Source organism: Oenanthe melanoleuca, chromosome 7, assembly GCF_029582105.1.
Source record: "Oenanthe melanoleuca isolate GR-GAL-2019-014 chromosome 7, OMel1.0, whole genome shotgun sequence".
Lineage (NCBI taxonomy): Eukaryota > Metazoa > Chordata > Aves > Passeriformes > Muscicapidae > Oenanthe > Oenanthe melanoleuca.
Window position 1 is genome coordinate 26,748,272 of NC_079341.1, and position 27,540 is coordinate 26,775,811.

At 41.8% G+C, this 27,540-nt stretch overlaps 1 protein-coding gene across 1 annotated transcript in view; it reads left to right on the forward strand.

Moving 5' to 3' along the window:
* The window catches only part of PDIA5 (protein disulfide isomerase family A member 5), a 97,353-nt gene that overhangs the window by 40,163 nt on the left and 29,650 nt on the right, over nt 1-27,540 (forward strand). Inside the window, exons 9-13 of the mRNA XM_056496844.1 lie at nt 4,061-4,152; nt 4,257-4,328; nt 8,736-8,872; nt 25,624-25,694; nt 27,000-27,163. Coding sequence (XP_056352819.1) covers nt 4,061-4,152; nt 4,257-4,328; nt 8,736-8,872; nt 25,624-25,694; nt 27,000-27,163 — 536 coding nt within the window. The remainder of the gene's footprint in view (nt 1-4,060; nt 4,153-4,256; nt 4,329-8,735; nt 8,873-25,623; nt 25,695-26,999; nt 27,164-27,540) is intronic.

Below are 27,540 nucleotides of genomic sequence, written 5' to 3' on the forward strand. Positions count from 1 at the left end.
GTAAAGAAAATAAAGTTTGCCTTAATGGGTTTGATCAGCTCTTTGGCCTGGTATTTCGTAGCAGAGTGAGGGATGGATGACCTTATTGCAGTTATTAGTACACTTTTTAAGTGGATAATCACAGTGTTATGGGAGGGAAATCCCCCTCCCATAAGCTACTGGTCACCCTCTGGTCCAGCCACTCAACATTAGTAGAATCTTATATTTAACTATAGCTCTGTCAAAGTTAGCATTGATGTCACATTGATACAAAAGTTAATTTTGGCTCTAATAGAGTACAGCATTCACAATAATTTAGTTACCTCTTTGTACCTATAAGGTGTATTGATCTTTGTAAGCAAGTCAAAGGCACTTGTCTAGTTGAGGTTTTATAATGTGCTTAACATATGATTTATGTGATGCCAGTAGTACATAAAGGACAAAGAAATAGGATTGTTGTTTCATGGCTCTAGCAGGATTTGGTCTGATCCTACCTGTTGGATCATTCACTGTTGTGTTTACACGTTTCCTTGTGAGGAAAAGATGAAGCACTGCAGTTCATTGCCAGGGCAGCTCTGGCCATTCCTTCTCATGACCATCTAGTGCTGTCAGACTGCCTAACATTCTCCAAACTAGTTGTTTTCAGAAGTGTTTTCTCTAAATCCTTGTTTGCTTAGGGCTGAAATGAGTGGAAGTTATTCTGATTATTTATTTAGGACATGGCACAAGCCTTAAAAGATATTTTCAAGAGTGTTTTTGTCCAGCCAGGCAGCACTCTAATGCCATCTCCCCTCAGAGGAGCATGTGCTGCAGCCTTTGGGGAGGCACTCCTGCCCTGCATGGGAGTACACTGTGGGATGTGGGCTGAGAGGGATTAGGAATGTAAAGCATAACCTATGGAGACTGTGCCAGAGAGAAGGCATGCTGCAGAGTACTCTGTCCTCCTGCAGTTATCCCTTCCTTGTACATGTGCATTTATTGAATTCAGACCAGAGAAAACTCTAGATCTATTCTGGTTTGAGTATTTCCTTCCTCACTTGGAAATAATTTCTACAGATCCGGACTAATCCTGCACAGCTGAGTGACAGGGCTGAGACACAGTTTTTTGCAGTGGAGTGTTGTAGTGCAGGATCTGTTCAGAGGAGAGTCCAGTTATGCCACTGCCACCCATGCTTTTCACAAAAAATCAGTCTGTTTGTCAGAATTTGACCCAATTAGCTTCCTGAGTGGGATGCATACGCAGCTCGCCATTTCTAAAGTTAACTGTGCTGCACCCATCAGGAATTATTCATGGAGTGCCTTAGAGTGATGTTGACCTCCAGATCAGACTTTACTGCAAAGTTTATGAGTGGTTTGGATGAGGTGAATGTTTGGCCTTTTAATCTGACCTGTCATTATTAGCTGTCAGGATGGGCCAGGCTCAAAAGTGATTATTGCTGTTCTAGAGCAGGAAAATTAAGTATAGTATTGCCTGTTGAAGAGCTCATAGAAGTGAAAGGGTGAACTGTACCTGTCACTGTTTTCCCTTGGGACTGGTTGTTTCTTGTCCCAGTGCTATTACTGAGGGGAAGGCAGGAGGCATTTTTAGTTTATATTATGGTTGTATCCTACAATTCTGTTGCACCCAGTGCAGAAGGAAAAAAGTGCTCCAAATCAAAAGTGGATTTATTTTATCCTTGGCAGGAAAGATTCCTGTGGTTAGAGGGCTGGCTGGGCTCTGGTGAGTGACTGTCACTATGGCCCCAGAGCAGGGGGAAACTGGATATTAGCAAACCATTCATCATCTCCCTAATGCCCACAAACTTTGTGAGTTCTACTCAGTAAAGACCAACTTGAGAATATGCTGAAGTGCTTTCCTCTTTCAGTGCTTGTTGGTTTGGTTTTTTGGGGGGTTTTTTTGTTTGTTTGTTTCTTTGGTTTTTTTCTTTGAAAATTTTTTTGGTTCTATAAAGTACCAGTTTTGGAGAAATCCCATCAAGAAAACTGAGAATCAAGGTAGGAGTTCACAACTAAACAGGAATGGTCAGAAGCTCCAAATTCTTGGGCAGCTAGGAAAGGTTCAGAGTTGGTTTAGATTATAGGGAGCTTGATGGAGAGCAGATAAGTGTTGAAATATGTCAAGTGTCACTGCAGAGGTGAAAGGAATAAACTGATCTTTGTTTCTGCAATGGCTATTACGAGAGGTAATGGACCTAAATTGAAGTTGGGGTCATTCAGTTGTTTGCTAAAAGCAAGTTTGCCAAATGACTGGCAGGAGGCTACTGGCTTTGTTCAGTAGGTGTGTTTTGATGGTCTCTGGCAGCCTGAAATGTCATAAATCTGTGATTGTTGGCCAGCTAAGGCTGTTACTCTTGTCATTAAAACAAATCCCATTGTAATAAGCTTTTTGCTAAATATGCTTCATATAATGTCATGAACAGCAGAATGAATTATTGACTTTTATCAATCACCATTAGATGGACGTTGGGAAATTGTCTGACATGGCCAGGAATGCCCATTTAAATACTAGGAAATCCTCTGAAAGTTCACAGCAAATGTGGAATCTGGTAGGCTGGTGTTAACTAGGGAATTAGTTAACAAAACTGGTTCTTGCTTTATAAAAAGCAACCATTCTGTCCTGATCCTATTGTCTTTACCTGCCTTTAGGTAGTGACATGGAGGATAAGGAAAGGGGAAAATTAAGTCTAGGTAATCTCATGTGAATTAAGTCAATCTGGTTGTTTGAACTACAAGGAAAATTCAGAGTGGAAGACTAGCAAATATAAACTTCACTTCTCTACTCTCCTCTGTTCAATTTATCCTTTCTTAGGATAGGGAAGAGAAAACAAAGTATCTTTTTGTGACTTTCCAGCACATTCTTAGGAATGGTTGACCTTCAAATGAGGATTTTCTGCTTTAAGATTTATTTCATGCTGGCTCTGAGCACATTTGGTTGGTCTGTGCAGTTTGCTGCAGTCAGGAACATGGCATTAAATTCTGATGTGGTATTTCAACTAGAAGGAGAAAATCCTGTTTTTGGAGAGTGAAGGAGGAGGAGGTTGAATTAAGACCCTGCTGTTAAAATGATTTAAGCCATCAGTGCCATTAAACTTAAGTTAATCAGGAAGTGGTATCTCAGCAACTTGCTGGGTCCAGGTTTGACAGCAGAATGACCTCTGTGTGAATTGCACACCCACAAAAACTTGGAATCAATCCCATCTTCCAGTTTTCATATCAGAAATATTTGGAAGACATTTGGACAGGGCACAGTGTAAGTCACAGGAGCCCTGAACCTCAAAGACTTGAGATGGAGGACAGGTTGGGATAGAGGAGAGAGTTTTTATGTGCTAGTCTGAAAAGCTGCTGTGCTTCTGTGCCTCTCTTTTGAAAACTGTAGGACAAGGTTAATTCTTAACTCTTATTATACCCTGCCCTACCTAAGTTAACATATTTAAAGCATATAAATGCCATGTGCTATTTCCTGAGCTCGTGGAAATAGGACACGTTTTATTTTCACATCAAAGTCATGCTGATTTCCCCTTGCCATTCAGTAAGTGCATTTTTGAACTCCGATAATGGCAGTGCTTGTGGTTGGTAAGACATTGATAAGTTAGACATAGACAAGTTCATTGCTGGAGTGAAAACTAGAGAGCTGAGGGTAGAATTTCTGGTGTCTTGTTTAATGTTTGGATATTAACTGAGAAATCTTTTTTTCTACTTGCAAAGGAAGAAAAAATCTAGTTGTAGCTTAAAATCCAAATGTGCAAAGAAGAGCACAAGTGCTGCAATTGAGAGATTCCCTTTAGTAATTTGTTAGTGGGTGAATAAACAGAAGCAGGGATGCTTCCAGAGCAATGAGGAGGTGACGTGGGGACTGGTGTGAGTTTTCTCTGGATTAAACTCAAGTATTGTTCTGTTCCTCCTTGCACAAAATCAGAAAAACTTCAGTGCCTTTTACAGAGAGCCCCTTGCTTGACAGCTATATGAATGAAATCAGAATCTGCCCAGATTGAAGTGGGTTTTACTTAAATCTTTAATCAAATGGTGTGATCTTCCTTCTGTATTGTATCAGAATCAGTAAGATTATGCTCTGTTTTTCCAGGTTCTTGCGGGGATGAATGTTTACTCTGCTGAATTTGAAAGGATAAAGGAAGAATTCAATGTCCGGGGATATCCTACAATCTGCTATTTTGAGTCGGTTATACTTTGCTGCTATTTTAGAAATCATGCACTCTTATATAATTGTGTGTTTTTATCTTTTGGGGCAAGGACTGAACCTTGTTTTGTTGCTTTAACAGGAAAGGAAAGTTCCTGTTCAACTTTGAGAACTTTGGTGCTACCGCAGCAGATATCGCAGAGTGGCTGAAAAAGTAAGGCACTGAACTTCATCCACTCCACCTTTTATGTACTCTTCATTATTTACAGAATGTAATGGTTTAGGAACAGGCATCTCTCCCTCCTTCCCTCTGCTCAAAAGAGCAAACAAAACTACCCCGCTGAGAGAGATTGACTAATGTTTGGTTTTTAGCATGCATGCCTTGCATTTCACTATTGCATTTTGTCTGTAGTAGGAGACTGACTGTGGACTAAAATAAATGCAGATACACAAATCTCAGGTTTGTTAAAAATGCCAGTTTAAATTTCCAGTGATCTTGGGTGCTTGAACTTAATACCTTGCAAAAGGTTTGCGTTGTGTTATTAAAAATGTATATACCAAATGTGCAGTTCTTGTTGGTTCATCAGCCTTTAGCTGAAGCCTTTAAAGTGACAAAAAAGTCTTGCAGTGACAAACTGAGGATCAAGGCACCCTGGATATGTACTCATTCTTACAACATCTGTGTTTGCTGTCATGATGTGAAAGTGTAGAAAGCACCTTGTTCTACGTAAAGAGAGCTATTTGCAGTCATAAACATTTTGGGGGCTGCATGAGCCTATGGGACTAGCAATTCAGAGACACACAGGAAAAGTGTGTGTGTATAGCTGCTCTTCAACTGGTGCAATTCCTCACATGGTCAGTGAAACTGATGGAGCAGCTGGAGAGAGCTGAGATAATCTGGTGATGGAGAAATCCTATTTGCAGTGAGCCCAGGCTCTTGGGCACGGTGTCTTCTTTGTAACCCTCTCTTGTTTGCTGCAGTCGTGGAAACAATCCTGAAATGAAGCTAATGAAAGGAAACAAACACATGGGAAAGAACAGACAGTCGCAAGCTATTTATTGTAATAGCATAGCTTAGCAAAATTGGCTCAGAATAAATGTATTTTGCTGTACAGTGGGGTTGTGCTGGGGATGTGCATATGATTGCAGGTAGCCCAGGGTTCCAGCAGCAGTAGGCTGAGTGCTTCAGGATATGGAACCCACAGATGAAGTGACAGCAGCTTCCTGTTAGCATCAGGAGCTACAAACACTGCAAGCAAGTACTGCCCAGTGGCTCAAACAGGAGGAATTCAGCCAGAGTCACTAAGCCTTGTGTAGTCAATTAAGCCTTCAAATGTGAGTGATCAAGATGGCAACTCCAGCAACTGAAGGAGGTGATCAGCCCTTGGAGCAAGGATATGGCTTCATCACCTGCACTTTGTTACGCTTTTCAATTCTGCAAGGATGTGGTTATCTCTTGGCTACCATATGGGAAACATTAGCTGTTTGGGGTGTTTTTTTTTCCTCTGTCTGCCTACATAATATCCAGATAATCCTTGCAATATGCAGTACCTTTATATCAGTGCTGTGACAGCAACTGAACACAGCTACTGGAGGCAAAGCAGAACAGCTGCAAGCTCTTTCCAATGATAATCTCTGCTAACAAGCCACTGTGGACTTTGGCTGATACTTCAGCAGTCCAGAGCTAAAGACAGCTGTTTGTCCTCACTTAGTGCATGCTTATTAGTTGCCCAAAAGATGATCTGAGCAGTAGCCTTGTGCCCCTTTTTTGTGTAATAAGTACAACTTTTTAGGAAACCACATTTAGTAGTTATGCATACTTATATTTTGCCAGTAACTGATGCTTAAATTATGATAAATTATTAATGAAACCACATGTAGGGTAAACATGCTACATATATAATACTATACTATTCTGAGAAATCTGCAGTACAGATAATCGAAATGGTATGGCAAGGGCTTTAGGAAAGCCAAGGAGTGCAATGAGATAGCTGCAGGGTGTACTGACTTTCAGAATAGCACTGAATATTAAAATATTGAAAGGTTGCTTTTGTACAAAACGTTACTCCAAGGACCAGGGCATGCCAGGGCTGTAGCAGGGAATCCAATGCATTTTTATACTGTGCATGCATGTGCTGTTGTTGCAGAGTCTTGAAAGCAAATCCAGCAGACATATGAAATGGCCCATTTTGTATGGACAATAAGTGCATGCTGAAGAAAAGCAGCTGTTTTCCCTCTCCCTCATTTTTTTTTCCCCTCAAAATATTATACTGGTAAAGTGCTTAAAGTGAGTGATCTTAGGCTCATTGGTGAGGGGGAATGTGATATAACTTCATGAAAGTTAGAATTACTTAAATAATTGTCTGTGCATTTTCCTCTCATGACAAGAACTAATAGTTTGGAGGGCTCCAACACCTTTTTATTTTTATTTTTATTTTTTATTTTTTATTTTTTTTTATTTTTATTTTTATTTTTATTTTTATTTTTATTTTTATTTTTTATTTTTATTTTTATTTTTATTTTTTTTGCTACTTACTAGAGGTGCTTCTTTCTTATACTGAAGTGTGCTAATGCATCAGTCTTACAGATACTTTATCTTTATCTTCATAATAGGCACTGGCTACTATGTTATGGAGATTCAGATGTTTTCATGAGATGATAAAGATGAACCATCATACAGCCTTAATCCAACAGAGTAGAGATGCTATCTTGTACATGCCACTTTTTTGTTAAATTTGATACACAGCTATCTCGGCCTGAGTGGTAGGCAAGCCCAGGAGCTTCTTGCTGCCTTCAATAGCTGCTTCATTTGTCTTGCTGTTTTTATAGATTCCCCTCAGGCCCTTCCTTAGCATCAGCTACTCCATTAAATCAAGAACTTGTTCTGTGCTCTTGACTGAATTGGCTTTTGATAACTCTTCTGGACTTCTGTCATCCTAATCAGGTGTTGGGTGTGCCTTGTCTCAGTGTTAAATGACATTTTAAATTTTGCTTGGTGCTTTCTCCAGGCCTTGTGGTGTTTATTACCACCTCCTGTGTTGGCTTATTAGCATGCACAGTATTTTAAATTATGAATTTACCATTTGAATAAACATCCCGTGCCCTGCTTTACTAATTCCTGACTGAAATAGGTCATGCCAGGCCCTGCTAAACACCATGTTCTCCCAGTGCTTTGCAGACACTGTGTCCATGTTCATCATGCTCTGCCTATTCCACCCAGCTCCCAAACCCATTAAGTGTCATGGTGTTTGCCTTCACTCTGCCAGGATACCTGGAGATCATTGCTCTCTGCGCTGCCTGGCCAGGTGCAGCTCCAACCTTTTACTTTGATGTTTGCTTCTTGGTTTGTCACAGAAGCAGCAGCAGAGATGTGTGTGCATCACAGTTCTGCATGGATTGCTTAATATTCTTGGATCACACCCCTTGCTTAATCAACAGAATTTGCTATCTGAATCTGTGTATCTCTGCTCCTTTTTTTTTTATCAAACTAGGCTTTCAGCCTGGAAATGAGTAAGGCAGGATAAACGAGTTATCATCTGTTTGCCATTCCTTGTTCCAGGCAGCTAACACAATAATATGTTTTAATCAAAAATAGTAAAACTGCTTTCAGCAGAGATGGGGTCACATCCAGACCTGTACTTTGCCAAAAAATTTGGGGAATTTTTGGGGGGTGTTTGGAACTCATTACTGCAACTGACAAAAATAGCTTCAAAGTCTGGCTCCCAGTGTTCGTATGTTTGGGTGTCTTTTCTGTGAACACTGCTTTAATAAATAAAATGTCAATTAGCATAGTTTAGTTCACAGCTGCCAAATTCTCTCTTTCATGTACATTAATAAAAGCCAAAAACAATTGTTTATTGGAATGATGAGCTCCAGAGGAGCTTAGGTTCAGTTTCCAGACTTGCCACTGTGTCTTTGAGCAGTCTCTGTGGCTCTGACCCATCAAAGACAGTTGACCTCAGGTACAATGATAGTGAAGTTGGTAGGACACATCATTTACCTTTTAGGTGAAGCATGCAGCTGAGTTAGGCCTGCAAGCCCACTGCAGAGTGAGAGCATAGTGCTGCTTCCATGGCTCACAGGAGCTGTTCAGGGTAAAACCATGTATTCCTGGGGAAATGGTGTGTGCAGCTGGCTCATGATCCCAGCACTGCTCCTCCTTTCTCTGCTGGCCCTAATCATGCTGTCAGTATCCAAGGTGACGGGTTAAATTGACTGTTTCTGCTCACTGCTTTTTTCTTTCATTTGCAATGGCTCCTGTGAGCTACAAAGTGGGAATGCTGTGAGAAAGGGAGCATCCTGCTGAGGAGGGTAAAAGAGTAATAGAAAATGCATTTGATTTCTATAATGTAATAACCAAGCAGTCTGGTTATCTCCTCACTCCATCCCCTTCCATTGCTGATCTGTCCTCAGGAGCTTCTTGCAGATTTTTTTGTTCCTCCTCCAGGTTTATCTGTGTTTCAGTGCCTGTGAGTTCTGGATGGGTAAAGTTATGGAAGTTGTTCAGTAGGGTTGGTGTCAGACATGTGAACATCTGCACAAAGTTTTTCCTTACAGTTTGACTTGCCAAGATGACTGCTTAGTACCAGAGAGCTGCTTTTAAGCTGTGTTTGTCTTGTAGCCCACAGGCACCTCAGCCACAGGCTCCAGAGACTCCCTGGGCAGATGAAGAAAATGTAGTTTATCACCTGACCGATGAGGACTTCGACAAGTTTATAAAAGATCATTCATCTGTGCTAGTGATGTTCCATGCACCATGTGAGTTTGTTTTCTCTTCTGTACTCTGAGCCAAGTGCTTACTCACAAAATCAGTGATGTTTTTCTGTGGAAGTTTCACAGAACCGTGAATTAAAAAATCCAGGCTTTTCTTGTTTGTGATCATTGTTAAATACACAGGGCATGAAATGTTTGTGAAGTTGCTGACTTCACATTTAGGATGAAGATATGCCTCTGGAAGAGGGACACTTTGTAGGCTGAGTCAAAACATAACTGAGGAGTGTAATGATGCTTAAATAGTCTGAGTACTCATCACTTCACAGCATGATTTCCCATTTTCAACTTCTCTTCAGTATTGTTTACTTTCGAAGCAGAACTCTGGTTGATTGAGCACCTAACTCAACTCTAGAACCCTGAGCTCCTGGGTTCTTGTCCATGGCTGCAGCTATGTCATTTTGAGCATTGTCACTCCTCTGCTGCAGTTTCTCTGGCAATGTAAGGGGTGATTGTCATTATATATTTTACTGAATTATGCCAAAACTAGGCCCAAGATTAGAAAGACCCCAGGACTTTTGGTAACTAATGCAGAGTTTGTGGTGATACTACCTATTGTTCTTCTGAGAATGCATTGAACTGATCTTTTTCATGCCTTAAGGTTTTAGCTTGACAAATAAAATGTGGTAGGCTGCCTTCAGGAAGCTGTCCCAGCCACACTGGACTCCTGTATGCTGTTGGGAGGAAGAGGAGAATGCATTAACCTCGTAGTTCACTGTGGATATAACTTGTTTCAGCTACATATCTGGTTCTTCCAATTGTTTGTGTCTGTGATGGACAGTTCAGGCTTGAATCTGCTACACTGTATGACACACAGCTTCTGTCTCCTCTTGCTGCTGTGCTGGCAGCAATACTTGGGTGAGATGTTCATTTTCAAGGGCATAGATTTAAAGGTTAGGACTCTGGAGGCAGACTGTGTGCTCACAGCTGAGGGTCTTGGCACAGAGGCTGAAATCCTGCTTCCCTTTAAGCCAGCAGGATTTAACTCCAAAATGCCTTTTTTGAAGGTCTGCTCATAAGACTCATTTGAAAAGCATACCATAATGAATTTCCTCTGCCTGATGAAATGTCTAAGAATTTGGTCCACTGAAGCAGGGGACTGACTGCTGTTTTGTCACTGAATTATTTGTACTAATGAAAGTGGGACCGGAGATGAGCTCCTGGTCTGAAACCCAAAACACAAGTAGCAGAACTGATGAGGCCTGGTTTGCTCAGGAGTTATCCTTCGTTACCCAAATCCTTCCTTCCCAGATTTCCCTGCACCCTGGTGTGCAAGTGACAGCATGGGCTGCTGCTCCTCAGCAGCTGTGTGCCTGCTGAGCAGCTGCTGCCAAGCACAAATGTGACTCCTACATTTCCCTCCTTTCACTGTCTCTGCACAATGGCATGGGAGAAGGCTCTCCTCTCTCTCAACATGTTCATGGATATTTAGTAGCACTTTAAAGCTTTGCCTTTTTTTGAGTTAGTAAATGGGCAAAGGGGTTTGGTCATGTATTTAGGGGGAGGAAGAGGGGGAGGAAATCAACAGTTGGCCCTGCAAAACTTACTCCTTTAGGAAGCCAGGTTAAAAACAGATGAACACATACAACTGCAATCAAATTTTATAGTAAGTTGAAGTTACTTTTGAATCTCGGTAGGATTCTGTTCAGCTTTTAGTGGTTTTTTTTAGTATTTTCAAGAACACAGGTAACACAGTTTTAGTAGCAATATTGCATTACCTATTTTGAGAGTAGGGGTGCTTCCAGACAGGTATGTTTTGTCCTAAGGGACATTCTGCACTAAGATAGAGCAGTACTTCGGCAAATGCTGTTTTAAAAGCAAATCAAATGCCTTAGTTGGGCTGTCATAATCCTCTGATAATATTTTCCAGCTGCTCAGAATTAGGATAAGGAGTGTTCCTTGCCAGAGCAACTCCATTTTAAATGCAACTCGAATATTTGGGGCATTTTATTTACATTCAGGTGGTAATGGTGTGCCTATGTGCGGAATCCAGCTCGTACATCTGTAAAAGATCTGTGTTGGTAAGAATCCTCTCTGGGCATCCTCAGCAGAGAGTATGAGGCTTGCAAACTAATTAATGACAGACAACTATCATAAACAGTTATCTCCATGATTAAAAGCTCTTCTCTTAACACTTCTTAAATGTGCTAATGGTGTCACCATATGAATATTAGGAGATAAATTATTCCAGTAAAAGAAGTAAAACCAGTGAGCGTCTTACTTGTTTTAACCTTGGTAGCTCAGGCTGAGCAACTTTTTTTTCTAAAGATTATGTATTAATAAAAAATAAATAGTTGAAACATCTATAAAATAGGCTCATAACACAGGATATACTTCTGTGTAACTAAGAATAGTCAAGGGGATTTGAGCACTGGCCTGGAATTAGCAAGTACTTAAACTCCTGTGTCACCACGCAGCATACACGTGACTTGGAGTTTTTCTGGCACACTGTTGTGGTTTAGCCTCAGCCACCTCAGCCCCACACAGCTGCTCTGTCATGGTGGGATGGGGGAGAGTTTGAAAGGTAAAGCAAAAAAAAGTCATGGGTTTGTGGGATAAAGGTAGTTTAGTAAGAAAAAGCAAAAGCCATGTACAGGCAAACTAAAACAAGGAATTTGTTCAGTACTTTGCATGGACTGGCAGGTCTTGACCATTCCCTGGAAAGCAGAGCTTTATCACACATAATGCTGACTTGGGAAGACAGCCTCCATCACTCCAAATGTCGCCCTTCTACCTCTTTCCCCAGTTCTATATGCTGAGGATGACACCATATGGTCTGGGATATCCCTGTGGTTATTTGGGGTCAGCTGTCCTGACTCTGTCTCCTGATATCTTCTTGTGCACCCCCAGCCTCTTTGTGGTGGGATGGGATGAGAGGCAGAAGAGGTCTGGATTTTGTAAGCACTGCTCATCCCTAGCTAAAACATCCCTGATTTATTGACACTGTTCCCAGTACAAATCCACCTCATGGCTCAATACCAGCTACTGTGTAGAAAATGAACTCTATCCCAGCCCAAACCATCACACATACATGTGGAGCTCTTTTACTAGAAGAGAATTATTTCAGTAATGCTTTAATTGCATATTCAGATGGTCAATGTATTATTAGAGTGTAGTATGAAAAGATGTGTGGGGTTTTTATCTGCTCCCTGCCCCCAGTGCTGAAGATACAGCTGAACCAAACACATCCCAGGTGGGCTGTGAGCTGCATCATTAGGCACTGTGATGGATGTGGCCAGTTGGGTCTCCATGCCTGTGGCCATTAATGATCATCCCTGAGGACCACGCTGTAATTACTTGCAATTAGTTGCACTTACTAGCCCAGTCAAAGACATAGCAGCATTTTAAGTGCTGCCTAGCATAACTAAGTTCAAGGAGAGCAGCTAGTGTGTTTTAAACACATCAAGAAGGTCTGCAGCATGCAACTTGCATCTCTTGGGATCAGAGACACCATACCTTCTGTGCAGTAATTTATCACAACCATTAAATAGAAGATGTGCTGCAGGTTGTTACTGCCAGCCCTGGGTAATATGGGTGAATAGGCAGGGTAAATTCAACCTGCTTTCCTTTCACAGGTCACTGGGGACACAGATTTCTAACCTTCTGAAACTCCTTTGTAAAGCCCTTAAGAGGATGTTCAATAAATCTGAATATTTAGCATAGGTAAACAGTGACCCAGCAAGTCAGGCTCTGAAGGCACTCTCCTCCCCAGCCATCTGTGAAGGGTGTGCAGTGTTGTGCTCCTTACTTAAGTATTTTGCTGAAATTTCATGATTTCTGGTGGTGAGCTTAGTGTTGTCCTGCATATATTCAGGCTGGAGTCTTACAGACATCTGAAGTCTTTTTTCAATGTGTTGTTGTACCCAAAAACTGGGTTCTCCTGTGCTGTACAAAAGAACAAAGGAAGGACCCTCTCTCCCAAAGGATTTGGTGTTTTTACTTGGATTGATAGTATTTGGTAACATGAAATAGCAGTTATGTAGCAGGCCTATTTCTGAGTCTATAACAAAGGATTTATTGCACCAACAAAAGTTATTTCTGGAACATAACTAAAGGCACCATTGCTGCTTATGATAAGCTTCTGCTAGCAATGAGAATAAAGACTCCATGTCTGTTTGTGCTTCTTGATATCTGTGCCTACAGCTGATCGATTTATTTAGATGCCCAAGATGACAGCTGGGTTCTGAATGTCTCTAAATATGGGTTATGCTGCCAGTCAAGTGTTGTTAAATGCTTTAGTGTCGTGGGGACTGACTGGGACTTAAAATGCTCCTGAGTCCCTTCATCATAAAAAAAAGCCTTGTTTGTGTTTTCAGTTTCCTCATCAAACTGTTTGCTGAGTCCAGTGCAATTTTTAAGATAATTCTATCCAAAATATTTGCCAAATTAGTGAGGATTGCAGTTTTTCCGACTCTGTTTTGTTGAAGGAATGAACCCCCTACACATTTATCCTTTCTACATTTTCCTCAGCATTTTTCTCCAAATCACGTCTCAGTCACAAAATAAATCCAACCAAGTCACTGATAAGTCAATTCAAATGCCACCAAAAGGTGTTTAAAGTCCAGGATTAAAATTCAAGTCAACTCAGAAGTAGTTCTGGAATTGTCTGCTGTTCACACACAGGAGTTACTTTTCATTATGTTTTGCTAACACAAGTGACACTGCTAATGTTTTAAAGGATACCTGTTCTTGCAGCCTCATGCAGAATAATGTCCTGGTGTTGCTCTGAGCTGCAGCCTCCCCCTGTACCTTCAGCAGGCTCATATCTGAGGAGTCTGGTGCTGGCTGGTGGTTGTAGTCAGTCACCCCTGTTGTTTGCTTGGGGCTGCTTTGCCTTCTCTCATATCCCATCAGCCAGAGCAAAGGTTGCACAGTACTGATGCCACAGGTAACAAACAGAGGAGAAAAAAAGTGCTTAGGCTGTACTATTAGTGTGAATGTGCATTTGCTTTTTAAAGGATTAAACTATTTTCCTGCAACGTTTCGTTTCTTCCTTGTACGTGACCTTAAATTCAGGTTAAATCTGTCTTCCCAGTCCTCTTCACAGGGCTTCTTCAGAGACTATATAAGCTGATTGCAGGACTTAAGGTTAGAAAAAATGTCAATATCCTTAGTAGGATATTGGAGCCGTTGTGGTTTTTCCTCCATTGATAAAGAAGGAAAGCAGGAAAAATGCAGCCTAATAGACCTTTGCTTTCTTCCTCCCGGTGGAAGGGAGTGCAAAAATAAACCTTGAAATGATAAAGTGCACCACAGTTTTCATGTGTTGTTGAAATGTCCATGAAATTCCTTTCCTGTCCTCGGATATTTTCTCTCTCTTTATAAACCAACCCGATAAATTATGCAGTTGCTGCTTTCCAAAGTCAGCTATTCAGCTGTTCAGGTTTTTAATTGCACAGGGAGTGGTTTTCAATTTGGCTTTGAAAAACAGCTTTTCACACCCTTCCCTCCTCCCTCCAGTGCATTTAAACCCAAGGTTTTAAGCAACTTTGTGAACTCATTATTAAGAATCCCAACCAATTAGCCCAGTACAAGAAAGAAGCCTCAGCTTCTAACCAAGAACTTGGTTCTGTCCCTGCCAGTCACCATCGCTGGTTTCAGTGGCCTTGTTTTTGTTTTTTACAGCTGCACATGGCGAGAATGGGATGTAGGAATCCATTGCTCACTTTAAATATGAAGCAAAGTGAACCCAAAATGTGTGCACGAAATCAAATCTATTTTTTTTGAACCATGTTTTGCATCTATAAATAAATTAGTCTCCCTTTCAGATCCCCACTGGTTCCTTTTGAAAGCAGGCTATGTTGCTGTGAGCTTTAATTGGGATGTCTGTTGGCAGCATCAACAGAAAGGCCACAAGTTGAAAAGGTTGAAGAATAAGCTACTCTGCAGCCTGAAAAAAATGGCCTTTCTAGCACAGGTCAGCAGCAACCTAACATTGGCAGCCTGTGATAAATAAAGAAATTAAATTATTTATAAATAAATAAAGTTTTTCCATGCTAATTCATGATTCAATCAAAGATTTTGTTTTTAAATGTCAACCAACGCAGTCATTCCAGTAGAGGTGGGTTATCCAAACATCCAGCAGCACTGAATGTGGATGGAAACATCCTTTAATTTTCATTTGTCCCTGTCATATATGACATTTGTGATTTTCAAAATAAAATGTTGATTGTGTTCAGTGGCTACATGGAGAGCCTCAGGGATAAAGGCAGGCAGTGGGTAGCTGGGAAGCTGATTTTGGTGCACCTGTGCAGGTCTGGATTACTGGAAGGTTGTAGTGTGTAAGGCAGGTTGTGCATCTGGAATCTGGCCAGATGCCATGTCCCCATGATGCAGGTGCATGTTCTAGACCATAGGAAGATACACAGGGAGACATTTATGTGTCAGAGTGCTTGCTGTGGGCTCAGTCCTGTTCATACCAGATACCAGACCCTGTGAAAATGTTCTTGTTTCAGAGTACTTCGAGAAAGCTTTGAACAAGTCAAACTTTCTGGACTGTTATGTGGGTCACAGGCAGGGCCTGTCTCTGGTGGGATTTTGCTGGAGCTGTGCAGATGTCAGGGTGGACTGTTGCAGTGCCCACATCACTGAAAACTGAATTGCTGTGTAAGGGCACTCGGATGATGAATGTTGCAGTTTAAGAGTCTGGACAGATTGTTGAAGAGAAAAGATCTGCTTCAATTTCAGCATTGTGTTTCCTGATTCTCTATGTCCCACAGACTCCTAATTTTAATGTTGCCTTAGTGTATTTTGAATGGAATGTATGATAAAATGCTTCCCTGTTCAAGCATAAATTGTGCCAACTTTCTGTGCATTGTATGGTTGTACTTCTCAGCTGAACATATTCCTGGCAGGCTTCTGGAGCAGATACATTCTTCACATAAACCAGTTAGAAATGGTACATTCCTGGCTTCAGAGTCTGCTTCCAGTGAGAAGAGCAAGTTCTGACTGTTGATTTCAGGGAGAGGAGGTCTGGGACACCTAGGCTGGTTCTTCATTATCTACAAGATGTTGCTTCATACTAGATGTATTTGAATGTCATCAAAAAATCTTAGGGAGTGTAAACAGTTGAGTGTAGTGACCTGCCAGTGCAGTGACCTGTCTCATTAAACTAATTACAGAAATTATTTTCAGGGAGATTTAATCACGCATTAAAGCAGAAGTTCTTGGAAAGGCAGCAAACCAGTAAAATGAAGAACCTGACATGGATTTTTCTTTTAATGACAATACCACTCATGTTTCTCAAGGATCTAAAAATAAAAATCAATATTGGTTTTTAGTGGTACTTAATATAAATAGAAATGTGAAGAGTATAAGAATCCTGGTAATTATCTTGTGCAATAAAACTTGATAGGGTACCTAATGAAAGGGGTGAAGACAGTAATGACTGATAGCATTGTCTCTTTTTTTTGTCAGTCTTCTGATACTGGAGCACACAGTATGGGATTACTGTCTCTTTGAAGCAGTGTGTGCTCTTTGAGCAGGTCATAAAAAAGGATGATCCAGTGATAAAAGCAATAGCCTTGGCCTGGAGATGTAAAAGTTTAGTTCTTTGCCTTGCTTTGATTTGTACAGTCACAACCCAAGTCACTAAATATTTGTCTCAGTTTTCAACCTGTGAAGTGAAGATAACATTTCACCTTGCCATGGGAGTTTTATCTGGCAAGCCATGGCCAGACTGCAAGCTACTCTAGTATTGCAGGAATTGAGATATGGAAGGTGTAAGAGCACTGCAAAGTCTTGATTGATGTGAAGGAGGCAGGATTTTGCCTTTGGTGTTCCCTGGACTGTGGCAGACATTACCGTTTTGGCCCCCAAGTTTAGGAAACCCCATCTGCCCCTGGGTGAGCACAGAGCTCAGACAAGATTATCGTGGCTGGAGCTGATGACTCCCAACCTGATTATAGTTGTGCCAGGACTAAAAGGGAGGAGCCTTGACTTGATCTGGTTCAGCGTCACAACAGGGGGAGTGGCAAACTTGGGGTGTTTTGGGCTCCTCTCCCTTTGGGCTGGATCTTGACTTGCTCTGTGGCACGATGCTGTTCTGGGGACACAGCATGTGCATTGAATAACTTAACTTGGTAGCAGTCATGGGTGTTGAGCAGAATGCAGGGTAGAAGTAAAGAAAGAAGGAAAGGAGACAAAATGTGGATATTTTGGGGTTGTGAAGTTTGGGAGGTTTGTTTGAAATGCATTGCTGTATGCTCACCTCCAATTGGGAGCAATTACTTTCTCTATTAAAGAAGACATTTGCAAAGGCTATACTAATCAGAAAAAAAGCTTCATGTGAAAGTGTGGCAGGTGGTGTGAAGGGAACATTAGTTTCTTTGGGGATTTGCTGCCTCATTTCTCACATTACTATTGCCTTCCCTCTCTCCTAACGAGTCCTTACCAACTGACTCAGCGTGTTACATAGGAGTAGCTCTGGAGCACCAAGGAGCAGCTGAGAGGTGACAGCTGAAGAGAGACTGGCCTCATTCTCTGGCTATTTGTTGTAGGTTATGTAGGTGTTCAGAGGGCTCTTTTAGAGGACTTAGATAGTATTAGCTATTAAAAATCCACATATGAGTGTGTGAATTGGGTGACTGTCCTCCTGGCAAGCCTGACCCTAGTGTACATATACGCCCTTAATGCTCTTGTGGTGAGTTCTGATAGGAGTGAAGCATAAGTTATTTTTATAGGTTTACTTTGCTTGCCACTAATGATGGGGTAACAGTAGGAATTAGCTTTAAGAATTAGATTCCAGGTTTATTTTTTTTCTAAAATAAATTAATTTCCTTGCTTGGATAAGCTCAATATACTGTGCAGGGCTCTCATTTTGAAAGTGCAGTACAGTACCTCTGCTGCTTGAGTCATTACCAGTGGAGTTTTCATTGTCAGGTTTATCTTCCTAAATACTTTATGGCTTCAACTTTTATTCTGTGAAAGGTAAAGAACTTACATAAAGGGCAAATAGTGAACAGAGACACCTAGGGTGAAAGATTGCTTGCCTGCCTGCCTGCTCCTTGTGCCCTTTCAGATGTTGAGTTGGCAAGTGATGCTATTTTTCTGAGTTATTAATAAATGAATACATTGCTTGGACACTGAGGTGTGCTGATGGTGGAGCTGTGTCTTCTGGGGTTCTGACTGCTTAGGGTTGGCAGCTCACTTCTCCTAAATAGGTGAATAGATCTCAGCTGGTAGCCACTTCGGCTGTGACTGGAAAAAAACTGCATTCTGCACAGTATCTCCTCTTGATACTTGACTTTTCCAGGTAATATTCAATGTCACCATTCCTTTTAATCTCCCTGCTCCATGAGCTTGAGTTTGTTGGGATGTACCTTTCTTAGGAAGATCTCTTTGCATGGCATCCATTTTGCTGATGCCTTATACAAACTACATACTAGGAAATAATTTGCAGGTTATGCTGTTTTTGTGAGCTGAACATTTAAAGCTCTTTCATGTCACCTGTGTTCTCTGGCATTTTCATTGCTAAATCCAAAGAATAAAATCTTCCATAGTGGGATAAGATAGTGTGAGGGAAAGCAGTGCAACTTCTCTCCTTAAGGTAAAATTTTGTTGTTCACCTGGCAATGGAGAAGGGGGGGAATCTTTTCTGGATGTGAAATAATTCTGCCTTGATTGAGAAGGAAACCTTCTGCTGGTATTTTTCATAAACTCTCAACAATTTCACCTTAAGGCAGCCATGCTGTTGTCTCACATTTCAATAGGGGAAGATTAATTTTCAACACCTACTCAGGGCCATGTTCCTTAGAGCTGGTGTAGGAAGTGTAATTCATATCTCTCAATACCAGATGATCCACCTTTCTTCACTTCTTTTCCCTCCCAAGAGGGATGGTAGGAGGTACCATCATCTCCCAACACTGATTTCTATCAGCTGCAGCAGAGTCTTGAGTGAGAGGGTATAGATCTGCAGTTTTGGTATGTACATGCACTGTAATCTCCAATAGCCGGAAGCTGAAACCACCTTTGGATTGAAAATAAGGAACCATGTGATTTTTGGTTTTAGTTTATTTTACATGAAGTTGTTCCTGGATGTGTGCTGGAGTCTGTGCTGTGCAGATGGGGTATATTTTTTCAAAGGCTGCTTTCAGGAGTCTAGCTCAGCCCCCTGTGAGCTCAGACACAGAGGGCACACACTGAGGGCAAGATAAAGCAGAGATCTCTCTTCCTGCCTGACTCCCAGGAATCCCTGGGAGGCAGCAGCCTCTGGCTGATGTTAACCTCAGAGAATATTCACCCTTTCCCCTGAGCCTGAGCCAGAAGAAGATATGCTCCAGTGTGACCAGAACTAAAGGCAGAAGCCTCTGTTGTGCAGTTCACCAGAGCTGCTTCTTTTAAATCCCATGGAGGCAGCCTGCATGACCTGCTCCATGTTTCCCTCCCGTGCTGAGCCTTCCCCTGCCAGGGGCTGTTTCTGGCTAAAAGTGGCCCTTCTGCCAGAGCTGTGAACAGGCATAGATGCAGACAGCATTCCTGGAGGATGCTTTTAGTTAAGCTCTCTTCCCAGTTTGATCCGATTTATGTAATGCATCCAACTATCATTTTTGAAAATAAGTTAATAGTTTTAAGTCATACTACAACTGTCTTCTCTTGAACGGTTTTAGTGATGCTGGGACCATAGAAGAGACAAGATGGTGTCTGGGTTTGGGTCACTACCACCTCAGCAAGTCATATGGACAGGAAAAGGTGTGACCAATTTGTAATGATTTTGTGCCCCAGCACACAACTTCACACTGAAGAGCTCCTGGAAGCAGGCAGAGACTTTCTCCTGCGTGCCCATGCTGGGACTGGATTTGCACAGCTCATTGCACGCACAGAGTGCCTGCACTGTGAGTTGCTGGTGGTGCCAGAGAGATGGTGATAATGGCAGGGCCGGGTGGCTGCAGTGCTCTGGGATGAACTGTGCAGCCCACGCAGCCACGGCGTTCGGCTGCAACCGCAGCAGCGTGGCATGACTGCAATAATCCAAACTGCTTAAGTATTTTCCTTCTAATTCTGTATTTCTAGTTCCTCAGAGTCTTTTCCAGACTGACCTTTCATAGGCTTTGTCTTTTGTAAAGCCATAAAGCTGTTTGCTTGTCACTGATCTCTAAGCAGTGTAATGCCTGTCGGAATCAAACCTTCCTTTAAAAACACTGTATTGGGAGTGGGGTGTCTGGGTTTGTATATGTGTGCACACATTTCTAGCTGTTGGAAATTTGAATTCAGTATCATATTAAAGATATTGAAGATGTGCCTCTTATAAGAAAGCATTGTCTTGAAATGTCGTTGTCTTTAAGTATCTGGAATTTTTCCTGGGAATGCAGTACTGCTGGTGAGAAGATGAATGGTTTGGTGGGAGTCAGTACCCAGAGGGAAAAGGTTGTGCAAAATTCTTTGAGCTCCTGATCCTTCCAAAGGTGATTCCATTGTTTTGTTTTGGTTTGCTTTTTGTTTGTTTGTGAGTTTTTTTATGCGTGGAGATCGTGCCATGACCTGACTGCTCTGACCATTGTGACCATTAGGTGAACGTGCAACCAACACGACTGCAAAATCATACCTATGATTACGGGGAGAAACAGCTGCTTTTGTCATCCTCCCTCCCTGCCAAATTTGTGGATGATTTTCCATGAGATGTCTGCAATGCAGATGGCTAAATTATGCAAGGGAGTCTGCAGCTGTTGTAGTTTATGCTCTCCTACACCGGTGAAGGAACTGTAAACTGCCTCATGTCAGACCTGAGAGATCCTCTTTAACATGATGCAGTGAAGTCTTTGCTTGTTACAGACCTTCCTGGCAGAAGAGAATACATTTGTGTTCTTGCATGGGTGATAAGAGGGCTGGGATTTGTGTGTCCTTGCTGTGGCTGCAAGCACTGTGTCTCCCCTGCTCCATGTAGATACTCCTGCTTTGATATGTAGGGATGCAAGTTCAAAGTTAACAATGTTAACTTGTAAGAATTGGCTATTCTGCTGTTTTCAGAGAACACTGCTCCTCTGGGAGTAAGAATGTAAAAACCAGTGGTGTTCTCCCCAGGTGTTAAATTTTAGAGAGTGAAGGTGTATCTGAATTTTTTTACTTACCTTTTTTTTAATTTTCTTGAAGTTGTCTGTAAATCTGTGAGAGTATTCTGAACTTCCAGTGGCCCACTTGCTGAAAGCAGGACATGTTTTGTGCTTCAAATTCATTTTCTCATCAGACTAATGGAGATATTTTTGGTATGCAGCTATAGATGGATATAGAGCTGGCATGATACGATAAATAGCTGGGACATGATAACTATTCAAGCAGGCTGTTGATGACAGAAATGTAATGATTCTTTAAAATCTTTATTTGCAATTTAGTTTACCTCTGGGGTTCTTGATGTCAGAAATTGCTTCTTCACAACTGCCTGGATGTTGTCTTTTATCTCTTGCTTGTCACGCAACACTTCAGATCCTCAGACAATGTTGTCTTGAAATGAGAAGACGTGGCCAAAAGCATGGCTTTTATTTATATAGTCATGATAACCTGAAAGAAGCAAGGAGTGAATGACATAGAGAAACAGAGATTTGTATTCTTGGGACATCACTGAGACAGCATATGCAGGAGCTTAGCTGGAGCTGCTTGACTGGTTTTCTGCCTGTAAAACTTGGATTTAACTTAGAAGTACTTGTATTAGTTCATTTCTGAAAAGGTTTGAAGCAACTGTGTTGCAAGTCTTTGCCAAGGTGCCAAACAGGGTGCCATAAACATGTACAGATATTTCTTTGGAAAAAGAGTTGCTTGGTACGTTTGTTAGGCTTTCCTTTGTCCTTGTGCTGCTCACCTTTTCACTTCAGCTTTGCTCTGTCCACACTTGGCCTTTGCCTCTACATTTGCATATGGTCCCATTCTACAGAGGACAGAGCGCTGAGCAAGTGTTGTCCTCTGCCCTGCAGTGAGGTCCTGGAGGGAGGTGCCTTGTCTGCACTGAGGTGAAGTGGAGACCTTTGATCACCATTGTCTGGGCTGCAGCTGAGCTAAGCTGTGTGACAGTGACTGCACCAAAGGAAGGAGCTGCTTATCTGCCCATCTGCACAGTGCAAATGGGAAGATTGATTATAAATAAACTGGGAAAGCAGAGTTCTTGCTTCATTTAGACATCTGTTTTAGAAATGGTTAGCAAGGGTGCGTACCAGATGTCCTAGCACTGATTGTTGTAAGTTTTGACTTCTTTTCCCTGTCTTGTAACACTTCCTTTTTGCTTATCTGTGTGCTCTTTCTATCCGAGCCTTGGCCCTGGCAGCCTGGGGCTCCTTTTGTTCAAGAGGAGCAAGATGAGGTGTGAGAGGTCAGAGGAGTTGTCCTGAGCAGAACCAGGCACTGAACCTGGACTGGTTTCTGTGCTGGATGGAGAGTAACTCTCTTGCACCTCCAGAGCAGCTGCTTGTCTTCTGCAAGAACAGACTTGAGGCTGTGGGAGTCCTCTTGGATAGACACCTACAAGACCCTTGGGTGTTGCCACCAGCCATGACCCCCAGAGGCTCAGAGGATCTTGGGGCAGGCACAGGACAGGACATCCTTGTGTTGACTGCAGCCTTTCTTCTCTCTTGGGATCGAACGAGTCGCTTCCCTTCCTTAGTCTTTTAGATTTAATGCTAGTAAACTCTTAACAGGACAGTGCATCTTCTAGAAGCACATCTGTCACAGATGCCCACTGCAGACCTGTGGGCTCCTTCCATTGTTCCAGCAGCACACAGGAGCATCTGGGCTCAGGGCCTGTAGGGTTGTTGTTATTTATTTATTGTTCATTTTATGAACAGAAAGTGTCTAAAACTAGAGAAGCTTAGCACAGAGGCATGAAGCTGCTGCTGAACAATCTAATGTAGCAATCAAAGGAGAGGCAGTGACCTTGGAATTCATTTAAATAACTTTCCATTGGCCTCAAAAATTTAATGGCAGTCTTCACAAGATTATTCAAAGATAGGATAAATAATAAAAGGAGAGATTAATTGATATGCAGTTTGTAGGTCTGACTTGTAATTTGTGTCTCCCCTTTTCTGCTATGGTAGGTGAAAGTAGGCTGTAGCTTGCAATAGCAAAATTATCATGAAGACAGCCAGAAAAGCACCACTTATTGTGGTAGAAGGTTTTAAAATTTGTTGTCCCTGTCTTGGGTTCAGTTTAATGTTGTGACTTTTTTCCAGGCTGATTCATCTTACTGTCCTCTGTCAGGGGTAGAACAAGCATTCGTGATAAAGATTTGAAGACTTCAGTTTCCATTTAAGTGCCTTTTAAAGATCTGATGTTGCTTCCCTTTATTTTAAGCCTGAGTGAGTTAGCTTTGTGGCAGTCAGTAGTGCTGTGTCTGTGTGATGTTCATGAAAGAACTTGAAACAGTGACATTTCATGGTCTGGATATCTTGATGCAAAACATTACTCACATGAATTTCGGATGCTTTGGATATTTTTTCATTTCCTGGGCAAAATGTCCCCTGCGTTATTGGTTTGGGTTTTTTTCCCCTCTGCATAGCTTTGTGAAAACTCTGGTTCTTTAATGCCTTTGGTTGATCAAATCTAATTAATGATTGTAATATAATTGGAATATAGTGTAGATTATGTGGGTACTGTAGCTAGAGCACAGTATGAACCTTGCTGTGGCTAAGGGACACACTGTGTAAAGCCCACCAAGGTGAAGTTAGCCCTGCAGAAAATCATTGTTTGTACAAATTTAAGCTATCTAATTCAGGTAAGTTCTCAGGTGTCTGAACTGGGAGTTGAGATGCCTTTTGGTTAAAGTGAGGAAGGGCACAAAATGGATTAAGTTCCCTGCTCCTAAAAGGAGAAATAAATCAACTTGGGCAGGTGTCAGAGGGATCTGTCAGCCCCTTACACAAAACCATATGCCTGCAAGTTTTCTGTGGGTGGCAAATAAATCATTTTGCCAGCCTCTTTTGTGCTTTTAACCAAGATAAGCAGTGCTGAGACAGTAACTCTTCCTCAGCCTGTCCCAGCTTCTTCCTGAATCCACCTGTAAAGATGTTACATCAGCTTCTCAGCATTCTCACACGACAGTATAAAATTAAGGCAAAGCTTTCTCCACCAGCTGAGCTCCCCTTGTTCTGCTGCTCCTACCACATTATTGTTTTTTGCTTAAAAGAATAGCATGGGGTTCTTTAGTGCTGTGGTCTCTGTACAGATGACTAAGTGGTATGGACTGTAGCTGGTGTTTGAGCAGAAGTTGGTCTGAGATACCTGCTTTGGTATTTGCTGTAATTCTTAGGTGGGATTTACAGTTGCTGTTCAAATGTGTTCACCCTGTTCTATAAACATACCCTGCAAGTGTTCCATGGTGTGCTGTGGTGGCTGAAGTTCTGTTTGCTCTGGTGAAGTTACTTACACCTGGATGTCTTATTGCTTCTTGGCTGCAAGCACTCTTTCACTTGTGCTATATAAAACATGCTTGTCTGCTTGAGTTCAGGACCAGGTTTGTGTCTGCTGGCTTCAGCAGTCATCCCATTAGTGGGAAACAAAGCAGCACTGAGATTCAGAGTCTTTGGTTTATTTTCTTTTGGACAATGCTGTAAAAATAGCCTCAGCCCTGTTACCCGAACACCTCAGGGTCGGCTTTTGCTGGCATGCATTGAAACACATTTCTAGCTGTATCTTCTGATGCAACTCTCAAAAGCTCAGCAAAGTCTGGGCTTCCAAGTGCCCATTCCAACAATAACAGCTCAGGAAAGCGAGCTGGCAGCTGCTGCAGACAGGAGGGAGAGGTACAGCAGGGCAGTGCTCGAGGATTGCAAGCCACGGGGCAGGCGAGGGCAGCGCGCTGGGGCTGTGCCAGTGCAGCATCCCCACTGCCTGCACCTCCAGCCAGACCTGACCCCAGCACCCATCCCTGTGCACTGTCCCCAAGGGGCTGCCTTTCTGCCAGTGCCTGGGGGACAGGGAAGGGGCTGGCACTGATGCCCAGCATCTCACTGGAGATGCCAGTGTAACTTCACATCACGACAGGACCCTCGTCTGGGCCTGAAAGTTCAGCCTGCCTGCAAGCAACTGCACCAGCTGAAAGCAGTTTAATTTACACCCAAATAATTTATTCTAAGTCTGCTTTTCTCACTCATGCATTCATTTTACTTTATTGTAATGTCAGCACTTAGCAGTGAAGTAATGGCAGATCTCTGGAGAACTTCGCACAAGCGAGAAAGCACCATTATCTTGGTTTTACAGATCCTGCTTATGTTGGGAACATATGTGGTGGTGTAATTACACTGATGTGATTAAATCAGTGCAAATCCTTGCTAGAGGGCCATGCTGTGCCACTGTAAAGCGGGGCTTATTATCAGTGCAGTTGAATCCAAATTATATTACTCTATTAAGTTGTGCTAGTGTAAGCCTCCACTGAAAGTCACAAAGTCACGTGAGGAGCTGTGTTGATTCTTTTTAAAGCAGATAAAGATTTGGAAACTGAAATGGGTGAGGTTGTGCCTTGCCCAAGAGCATGCTTGAAGCAATGGGCTAGACAAGTGTTTATAGTACTATTTGTAAGGAAATAGGTGTGGGTATGAAAGTGGGAGTATAATATTATTATACTAGATTAAATTCTTTGTTTGAACTGTTGTGACCATTTTTGGAAAAAATTCTATATCATAATAAGGCTTTACAAATAGGTAAAATGCATACAAAATTCTAGTAAATCATTACCACATGTTTTTGGATTTTGATAATGGCTGGATGGATCAATGAATAACCATGGTGTATACAACTTAATTGTATTTTTTCTTTTTTGGCAGGGTGTGGGCACTGTAAGAAAATGAAGCCAGAATATGAGAAGGCTGCAGAGTTTCTCCATGTAACCAGTGATGTAAGCTAATTTCCTTTATTATGTCCTTCAAATAATCAGTAATAAATAACTAGAGTAATAAAAGTGACTTTTCTCCCTACAACAAATTCAGCTGTTCTCATCCTCCCACAGGACCCTTCAAAATGCGCTTCCAAAGTACAGCCTCATCGCTAATGCATGAGCCCTGCCAAAGTCTGAGAAAGAACATTCTGTCTTGAACGAAAACAAAATCAAAAAATGTTTATGTATTCTGCTGTAGGCCTTATACATAATATGATCAAATCCAAAAATGGATTTTTCTTCCCCTTACTTAAAGGCATTGAATGTGAAGAAACATAGGCTTTTATTTATGAATTAGATTTGGAAAAAAACAAAAGGGGTTGATCCCTGTTTCAAATACCCTGTTTTTAATGGTTGCACCACTCCATTAGCTTCATCATAAGTGCTCCATCAGCACGGCTGGAGAAGAGAGATCCAATAATACAAGTATTAGTGTTATTGATTCAGTCTCATGCTGTGTATGCCATGCAGGAGGAGAAGTAGAATTGGTCTCCCCCATACTTTAAGCATCTTCTGTGGAGATATCTAGAGTTCCTTTATTGCTATTGGAGAGGGAGGAGATGAGAAAAACAAAGATCCAATGAATCACACTCTACAAATGGCTGTTCTGTGTCTCTAAAGGTGGTCCACAAAAAGATGCCCACAACTTAGGGAAAGATGAATTTGCCTTAAAGTAAATTTACCTTTAGCGGTGCTTGTTTCTTCTGGGAGAAACTGGGATTTGTGGGAGGAAATGCAATTTCTGGGAATGGCTCTTAAGCATTATAAAGTGAGTTATATAATGAGAATCCATCAGAAATGGGAGAGGAACAGGTAAGACTCCGGTAACATTTAGTCCATAGTATGTCCTTTTCTGCTTTTGCATCAGTCCTCTGTGTCTTTCTGTATGTCTGTGCACAAAATCACAGAATTAATCAGGTTAGAAAAGACCACTGAAATAAAGCCCAACCCATGACCAAGCACCACCATGTCAACCAGCCCATGGCACTAAGTGCCACATCCAGTCTTTCCTTAAACACCTCCAGGGATAGTGACTCCACCCTCTCCCTGGGCAGCCCATTCCAATGTCTAATCACCTATTATATGAAAAAAATTCTTACTCATGTCCAACCCAAGCCTCACCTGGCACAGCTTAAGACTATGTCTTCTTGTCCTAGAGGCAGCAAAGGCGCTTAGACCCTGAGTGATTGCCCCCAAGCCTGCTGTGTCCTGCTGAACGGGTGTGTGTATGTGGCTGGGTTTTACAGGAGGTGATCTCTATTTCAGAGTCCAGGTGTCCTTGCAGCAGTCGATGCCACCGTCAACAAGGCACTGGCAGAAAGATACCACATCTCAGGGTTTCCTACTTTGAAGTACTTTAAGGATGGAGAGGAGAAATACACTCTGCCACACCTCAGAACAAAGAAAAAGATCATTGAATGGCTTCAAAAGTAAGTTTGAGGGTTTTAAGATAGTATTGGTGTTCCTGGTTAGTGACTCCTGCAGGTGGCTTTGGTGAGGAACTAAACGGAGCGTTAACACTGCCTAAATCCCTTGCTAACAATTACACTGAATTCCAGTATTCAAACCCACAGAAACATGTATGTTAATTATGGTTTCTAATACACCAAATCCTTTATTTGCTGTAGGATTTTTCATAGCTGCCCTGATATTTCTTTCCCAAAATAAATATTTTTCAAATATACCTTAAGCCTTTCCCTGGAGAAGGAATAGCAATGGCTCTGAAAAATAAACAGAACATTTGTTGTTCCCTCTTTATACAAAGTGGCAGATCTAAGTGTTAGTAGCTGAATTTTTACAGTTGTAC